Raw genomic sequence first — 9277 nt, forward strand, 5'->3', positions numbered from 1 at the left:
CTCTGTATACATCAATGATGTCGCTCTTGCTGCTGGTGAGTCTCTGATCCACCTCTACGCAGACGACGCCTCGAACTGCTCTTAAATACAAGTAAAACTAAATGCATGCTCTTCAACCAATCGCTGCCTGCACCTGCCCGCCCGTCCAGCATCACTACTCTGAACGGTTCAGACTTAGAATATGTGGACAACTACAAATACCTAGGTGTCTGGTTAGACTGTAAACTCTCCTTCCAGACTCACGTCAAACATCTCCAATCCAAAGTTAAATCTAGAATTGGCTTCCTATTTCGCAACAAAGCATCCTTCACTCATGCTGCCACACATACCATCCTACCAATCCTCGACTTCGGCGATGTCATTTACAAAATAGCCTCCAATGCCCTAATCAATAAATTGGATGCAGTCTATCACAGTGCCATCCGTTTGGTCACCTGCGACCTGTACACTCTCGTTGGCTGGCCCTCGCTTCATACTCGTCGCCAAACCCACTGGCTCCAGGTCATCTACAAGACCCTGCTAGGTAAAGTCCCCCCTTATCTCAGCTCACTGGTCACCATAGCAGCACCCACCTGTAGCACGCACTCCAGCAGGTCTATCTCTCTGGTCACCCCCAAAACCGCCTCTCCTTCCAGTTCTCTGCTGCCAATGACTGGAACAAACTACAAAAATCTCTGAAACTGGAAACACTTATCTCCCTCACTAGCTTTAAGCACCAGCTGTCAGAGCAGCTCACAGATTACTGTATCTGTACATAGCCCATCTATAATTTAGCCCAAACAATTACCTCTTCCCCTACTGTATTTAATTATTTATTTGTTTATTTTGCTCCTTTTCACCCCATTATTTCTATTTCTACTTTGCACATTCTTCTACTGCTTATCTACCATTCCACTGTTTTACTTGCTATATTGTATCTACTTCGCCACCATGGCCTTTTTTTTGCCTTTACCTCCCTTATCTCACCTCATTTGCTTATTTTTCTACTGTATTATTGACTGTATGTTTGTTTTACTCCATGTGTAATTGTATTGTTGTTCGTGTCGAACTGCTTTGCTTTATCATGGCCAGGTTGCAATTGTAAATGAGAACTTGTTCTCAACTTGCCTACCTGGTTAAATAAATGTCAAATAAAATACTTTTTTTTAAAAATGAAATAATAGAAAAATGCTAACACTAGAAAAGGTAGAAGCTGTTCAGGGTCATGCTGGTTCTAGACTTGGTGCATCGGTACCGCTTGCCGTGCGGTAGCAGAAAGAACAGTCTATGACTTGGTTGGCTAGAGCCTGCTATAGAGGTCCTGGATGGCAGGGAGCTTGGCCCCAGTGATGTACTGGGCCGTACGCACTACCCTCTGTAGCGCCTATCAGTCGGACGCGAAGCAGTTGCCATACCAAACGGTGATGCAGCCAGTCAAGATGCTCTCAATGGTGCCGCGGTATAACTTGTTGAAGATCTGTTGGCCAAATCTTTGTTCAGGATGTCCAGGATCCAGTTGCAGGGGGAGGTGTTCAGTCCTAGGGACCTGAGCTTAGTGATGAGGTTGGAGGGCCCTATGGTGTTGAACACTGAGCTGTAGTCAATGAACAGCAATCTCACATAGGTGTTCCCCTTGTCCAGGTGGGAGAGGGCAGTGTGGAGTGGAGTAAAGATTGCGTCATCTGTTGGTGCGGTATGCAGATTGGAGTGGGTCCAGGGTGTCTGGGATGATAGTGTTAATGTGAGCCATGACCAGCCTGTCAAAGCATTTCATGGCTATAGATGTGAATGTTACGAGGCGATAGTCATTTAAACAGGTTACCTTGGTGTTCTTGGGCACAGGGGCTTTGGTGGTCTGCTTTAAACAAGTTATTACTCAGGGAAAATGTTAGTGAAGACACTTGCCAGCTGGTCAGAGTACACATCCTGGTATTCCGTCTGGCCCCACGGCCTTGTGAATGTTGACCACTTTAAAGGTCAGCTACGGAGAGCGGGATCACACAGTCATCCAGGGCAGTTGGTGCTCTAATGCATGGTTCGGTATTGCTTTTCATGAAGCGAGCATATAAGACATTCAGCTCGTCTGGTAGGCTCGCAACATCCATATTTTTACCCCTCAATTCCAGATCTGGATGAGTGTTCCACCAAGCAGCACAACTGTCAGTTCCTGTGTGTCAACACCATCGGAGGGTTTACATGCAAGTGTCCTGCAGGTTTCACCCAGCACCAGACCGCCTGCATTGGTGAGTATTTATTTTTTTTACCTTTATTTAACTAGGCAAGTCAGTTAAGAACAAACTCTTATTTTCAATGACGGCCTAGGAACAGTGGGTTAACTGCCTGTTCAGGGGCAGAACGACAGATTTGTACCTTGTCAGTTCAGGGATTTGAACTTGCAACCTTACGGTGAACAAGCCATGAAGAAGATACACACTTTGTTTAGGACAATTCTACTACCTAGAAAAGTTAAAGAACCCTTAGACTTAGAGCTGGTAGTTCCCCTAAGCACCTCACTTGCACCTAATTTGAACCCAAACATATTTTTTTGAATGAAAGCTCATGAATGTGTATCTTCATCTCTCGTAGACAACAATGAGTGTAATGGGCAGAACAGTGTGTGTGGCTCCAGAGCCTCCTGTGTCAACACTCCCGGCAGCTTCAACTGTGACTGTGGGAAAGGCTTTTCTCTGGACACCACTGGCCTGGAGTGTGAAGGTAAGGATCCAACACACAAGCACGCATGCTGACACACACACACACTCCCTGCCATAAGCACACACTCACACACTCCCTGCCATAAGCAGACACACACATTCCCCGCCATAAGCAGACACACACACGCTCCCCGCCATAAGCACACTCACACACACTCCCCGCTATAAGCACACATTCACACACTCCCTGCCATAAGCAGACACACACACTCCCCGCCATAAGCAGACACACACACTTCCCGCCATAAGCAGACACATACACTCCCTGCCATAAGCACACTCACACACACTCCCCGCCATAAGCACACTCACACACACTCCCCGCCATAAGCAGACACATACACTCCCTGCCATAAGCACACTCACACACACTCCCCACCATAAGCACACTCACACACACTTCCTGCCATAAGCAGACACATACACTCCCTGCCATAAGCACACTCACACACACTCCCCGCCATAAGCACACTCACACACACTCCCCGCCATAAGCAGACACATACACTCCCTGCCATAAGCACACTCACACACACTCCCCACCATAAGCACACTCACACACACTCCCTGCCATAAGCAGACACATACACTCCCTGCCATAAGCACACTCACACACACTCCCCGCTATAAGCACACATTCACACACTCCCTGCCATAAGCAGACACACACACTCCCCGCCATAAGCAGACACACACACTCCCTGCCATAAGCACACACACACTCCCCGCCATAAGCAGACACACACACTCCCCGCCATAAGCAGACACATACACTCCCTGCCATAAGCAGACACACACACTCCCCGCCATAAGCAGACACATACACTCCCTGCCATAAGCAGACACACACACTCCCCGCCATAAGCAGACACATACACTCCCTGCCATAAGCACACTCACACACACTCCCCGCCATAAGCACACTCACACACACTCCCCGCCATAAGCAGACACACACACTCCCTGCCATAAGCAGACACATACACTCCCTGCCATAAGCACACTCACACACACTCCCCGCCATAAGCACACTCACACACACTCCCCGCCATAAGCAGACACACACACTCCCCGCCATAAGCACACTCACACACACTCCCCGCCATAAGCAGACACACACACTCCCCGCCATAAGCAGACACATACACTCCCTGCCATAAGCACACTCACACACACTCCCCGCCATAAGCACACTCACACACACTCCCCGCCATAAGCAGACACACACACTCCCCGCCATAAGCACACTCACACACACTCCCTGCCATAAGCAGACACACACACTCCCCGCCATAAGCACACACACACTCCCCGCCATAAGCAGACACACACTCCCCGCCATAAGCAGACACACACACTCCCCGCCATAAGCACACACTCCCTGCCATAAGCAGATACACACACACTCCCCGCCATACTCCCTGCCATAAGCAGACACACACACTCCCTGCCATAAGCAGACACATACACTCCCCGCCATAAGCACACACACACACACTCCCCGCCATAAGCACACACACACTCCCCGCCATAAGCACACTCACACACACTCCCCGCCATAAACACACACACATACACTCCACCATCTTTTGCAAGATGTAACCCAAAATGCCTTATGGAATGTCTAACTTCCCCATGTCTGTGACCTCTCCTTCAGATGTGGATGAGTGTGGTAGTAACCATCGCTGTCAGCATGGCTGTCAGAACATGATGGGAGGTTTCCGCTGTGGCTGTCCTCAGGGCTATGTGCAACACTACCAGTGGAACCAGTGTGTGGGTGAGTGGGACAGACACACACCAGTCACAAGACCAGTCACTTACTTAAACACTTTTTGCTTCAAGGGGTGCATATGGCCACACGATATGTCACTGCCCACTATTGAGACACAGGATCTGTCCTCTGTGTGTCATAATCTCAATTCAGGACCTAACTTACCAAGTATCTGCATCGATCAACTAAATCTGATACCGTGTGCACATCATGCTTAGGTTTGTCTTTTACTCATTTTGACCCATCAATCTATCTTTCTCTCTCTCTTTCTCTCTGTAGATGAGAACGAGTGTTCGGGTGTGTCTGTGTGTGGCTCGGCCTCCTGCTACAACACCCTGGGCAGCTTTAAGTGTGTGTGTCCATCCGGTTTTGACTTTGAGCTGGGTGGGGGTGGGTGCCAGGATGTCAATGAGTGTTCCATGGGCAGTAACCCCTGCAGCTTCGGCTGCTCCAACACAGATGGGGGATATCTGTGTGGCTGTCCCGGAGGTTACTACAGGGCTGGACAGGGGTGAGTGGATGGGAGACTCAGCCGTACATTGACTGACTGACACCAGGGATTCCCCAATGGGTTGTGGCTTGTGGCTGATTCCTTATGGGTTAATGGCTCAAAACTTGGTCTTGGTTGCAACCATTGGCTTTATTCACACCACATGTTTAATCAAAAATATCTTAAAGACTTCAAAAGCTTTAGGTTGGTCACAGCACAAACATGTATTTGGAACCACTGGGAACCTCATACGACACAACACTGTATAAACAGTCACACTTATTTTCTCCACAAGAAAGAGTATCTCTCAGTGTTAAGGAATGTGAATTCTACTGTGAGTTCTACTGTGAGTCCTGACTTCTCTCTCTCTTTCTGTTCTCTCCCCAGTCATTGTATTTCAGGTCAGGGCTTCCAGGACCAGTTTAGCTCAGAGGGAGATGATGAGGACAGTCTGTCTCCAGAGGCCTGCTACGAATGTAAGATCAACGGAGACGTCGGCAAGAAGGGCCGACACAGACGTCACTCTGCTGGAGACAACGACCTCAAGGTGCTATTGCTACTCTCTTTCCTCTTCTCTTTTTCTGCTATTTTGAAGTCTCACACTCCTCAAATCTACAGGTTATAAATGTGTATGTTGTGTGTATGTTGCTATGTGCTGACCCTCTCCTCCCTCATCTCCCCAGGAGGTAAGCATGGCCAGCCTAGACACCCAGGAGTCCATCCCCATGAACCTGAGCCTGGCCTCGCTGCACAACAAGGAGCCCCTGCTGGAGCTGCTGCCGGCCCTGGAGCCCCTGGAGCACCATGTGCGCTACGTCATCACCCACGGCAACCAGGACCAGCACTTCCGCCTGCTGGAACGCCACAATGGGAAGAGCGTGCTGAGGTTGGGCAGGAAGCCACCTCCCCCTGGCTCCTACCGCCTGGAGATCGCTAGTCTGCCCCTGTTCGGGCCGCGGCGCCTCCGACAGCTGGAGGAGGAACATGACAGCGACTACCTGCTGGGAGAGATAGGAGACGCCCTGCGCATCAAGCTGCACATCCACCTGAACTGAGCTGCAAGCACTCCAACCCTCCCTAACCTCCTTCCTTCCCTGGACTAACCTTATTATGACCCCTCTGATCTTTGACCTTAACGCCAGGACCATCCAATAAATTGGGGTAGGGTGCTTTGAAAGACTGAGTCAACCAGCCCAACCACCACTTTTTAATTGTCAAGTATTTTATTTTGTTTCCCTGACTACCCACACCCCTCCTTGCCTTCCTTACTGTATCTACCCACCCCAGACCCACCCCTCCTATAGATGTAATATCTTAATTTGAGCCAGTTTTCTACAGCAGGAAAATAATTATACAGCAACAGGAAATGTGAATTATTACGTAGATTATAATTAATGGGCATTTTTGTAGGGGTTGATAATTTTTTTGTTAGGGCAAATCAAGTCTGAAATTTCAAATTGGAAATGTATATACTACAATCAAATATACTACAAGTTTGCATTTCCTGCCGTGCAGGAACATTTCCAGCAACAAAGGAGTGATCAAATTAAGATCCTACATCTGTATTCTACTTGGAGAACGAGTGGAGGAGATTACAGAAAGGTGTGCAGTGCTTGGACCACAAAACCCTGCCATTTTAGATTTTACACACAAAATGGCTGACGAGAATCGATTCATGCCTTCGAATCCATGAACCTCTGGGATGAAGTAGAAATGGAAGAAGATGCACAAAAAAAGCTGAAAATTGTTGAAATGCTAAATAATGTGCTATAAAGTGGGGAGGGGGGGGGGGTATTTTACTGTTGAGTTGAGCGTGTGTAGGACAATCTTCTTATGATGATGTGGAAAGGTAAGAACCACTGATTTGCTAAAAGAGTTATAAGGGTATGTGTTGGTGAATGGTGGTCCAAGCAGTCCCTCACCTGTCTGTAATCTCTGTGAAATCACAACACTGGGGATAGAGGTCATGCTTCGCCCTACTCGGTATTCTGTGTCATTTAATGTATTGTACTGTCAAAAAACTTCACACGAAGGACTGCAACATTTACACATGTCAGGTTTAACAGTAATGGAGAGTTGGTCATCATGCATAGTATACAACTCTAGGAGTGAATCACCATCGGTAAGCAGGGACCCTCTGGTGTGATGGCATGTGCTGCCGGCCCGCGTTCTGTTACCTCAATGCGTTTCACTCATGTCCTCCACTCACCACCATACAACGCTGTTGTAATGCTGCCTCTGGCCAGGAGAGGGCCACACTGTCCCTCAGCATGAACCATGTCCAGTGTCTCAGAGACAGAAGAGGCCGCCCCTAATCACTGGTCCAGGATCAGATATTGTTTTATCTCCCTAATGGAAGGTGGGAATCGCGGGTAGGGTACTCTGATCCTAGTTCAGTGGTTAGGGGTGATTACTATCTCAAGTCCTCTCTCCAAAAGACTGCCAGGACATTGTACTAGTGGTGCTGCAGTTTTATATCGTGCACTGAAACTGCTCTTTGAATTTAATCAGGGAGATTTTGCTTAGAAACGCAGCAAACATCCTGAGGGATTCGGCTTTAGTCAGAACTTTATTTTAAAGCTTTTCTGAGAGTTGTCATTCTGACTGGTAGTGGGAACTTATTGGATGGCTGAACCAACTGCAGCCCATAGAGAAACATAGCTGGAGACGAAACATATTGTAACAACCTCAATGGTACATAACAACGTTACCACAACAGACAGGTAACGTTTGGGATTTTTACAGAACACACAAAATGCGGGCACAAACACACAGGTGAACACCAAAACTCACTGAAAACAAGCATCCATCAGCTCACAATTATTTTTTATCCGAGAAAAAGGTGCTAAATAATTCCGTCTCTTACATGATGTACAAAAAAAATCAGTCTTGAATCTTGATTGCAAAAACTGTCATTACTAGGTTTTATGTTTCATGTTTGTCTGTCTTTTGTAATGTCTTAATGCTGAAAACCAATATTATCGAACTTGCTTCTTGAAAATGTAATTGTATATTTTTAAGTGAAATGTAGATGTTTTTTATGTTGTTTTTAAAAGCGTCAAGGCTGCCCAAGATTGAATGCCTTAAAGTGCTGGTGGCTTTGTTTGCACAGAAAAGAAAAGATCAAATCAAATCCTAGAGTGGCATCCATTTTGTGATCATGCAGTAGATTAGAACACTGTACCTATCATTGTCCTTCTCAGCTCATACTGTAGTCTCTGAGCTCATAATGCTGTCGGTTAGTGGGTGCGGATTGCCAGTAGCCTGATCCCAGATCAGTTTGTGCAACAACCATAGCACAAACAGATCTGGGACATGGTTGGATTGAGTGTCAGAGACCAAAACACACTACTATAGTAGCCCACTCCCACTCTACAGTTTGTCTCTCTATCGTGATGTTGACACTGTAACAAGCCTATGGGATCAATGCAAAAACATGGCCATCTATCGCTCACTCTGGCAGTGAGTGTCCCTAGCCCTGTTTATACCTGCCGCTAGCATACATCCTTAGTCCCGATCTCATTCTGATCTCGTCCCATTCTTGTTCTGATCCCTTGCCGATCTTGCTCGTTTACACTTATAAGATCTGATTAAAATCAGTTCACAACGAGTCTTTTGAATCACCTACACCTGTCTAAAATGTGGGCACAATCAGAATGAGGACAAGATCGGAACAAAGGACGCATGTTAGAACCAGATATAAATGTGGCTTCTGTCTAGTAACCTATTTCTGATGATCGACTATGATTTTGCTCTCTGAACATCCAAGGTTACTGCACTGTTCCCACAGCCTGGGCTATATTTATGCATAACCATTTTTCGAACATGGGAACATTGTATACTTTATCTTTTTTTTGTCTGTCCGTTATTTTATTTGCCAATACATGTTAAGAAAATAATGTGCGTGTGCGTACTGTATCTCAGCTTCAGTGTCAAACTTGAACTTCACTGGTATCGCTCAATCAGTCAGTTCTGATTTGAATTTGAGGGAAACAAGAACTTGAATGTCATTTCTTTAGAGGTGCACAGGAGGGTGTAGAGAACACAGACAGACTCAACACCTGGAGCTCTCTCTGAAACCAGCTGATGGTTTCCATGACAATCATTGAGCCATACCATACCTCTAACTGGGGCAAAACTGAACATCCCTGACAAACTAGTCTTTTCTCATTTTCCAAACTCTTATTTTATGCTGGAACGAATCTAACATTAATTGGGTGTACACATGTGCGATCTGTCAAATCTGAGTGATTCTCATCATTTTGTAAACTTTTGTCAGTGACATTTAATGGCAATAAAAGTATTGTGGGTTATATTTTTAAA

The 9277-nt window shown here is 46.6% G+C and overlaps 1 protein-coding gene across 2 annotated transcripts in view; it reads left to right on the forward strand.

Annotated features, from left to right (window-relative positions):
* The window catches only part of fbn2b (fibrillin 2b), a 127914-nt gene extending 118637 nt beyond the window's left edge, over positions 1–9277 (forward strand). For both annotated transcript variants that reach the window (XM_065009676.1, XM_065009677.1), the window contains exons 59-64: positions 2106–2222; positions 2566–2694; positions 4351–4470; positions 4744–4975; positions 5342–5501; positions 5638–9277. In XM_065009676.1, coding sequence (XP_064865748.1) covers positions 2106–2222; positions 2566–2694; positions 4351–4470; positions 4744–4975; positions 5342–5501; positions 5638–6009 — 1130 coding nt within the window. In that variant the 3' untranslated portion in view covers positions 6010–9277. The remainder of the gene's footprint in view (positions 1–2105; positions 2223–2565; positions 2695–4350; positions 4471–4743; positions 4976–5341; positions 5502–5637) is intronic.

The sequence above is a fragment of the Oncorhynchus nerka genome, linkage group LG25, assembly GCF_034236695.1.
Source record: "Oncorhynchus nerka isolate Pitt River linkage group LG25, Oner_Uvic_2.0, whole genome shotgun sequence".
Taxonomy (NCBI): Eukaryota; Metazoa; Chordata; class Actinopteri; order Salmoniformes; family Salmonidae; genus Oncorhynchus; species Oncorhynchus nerka.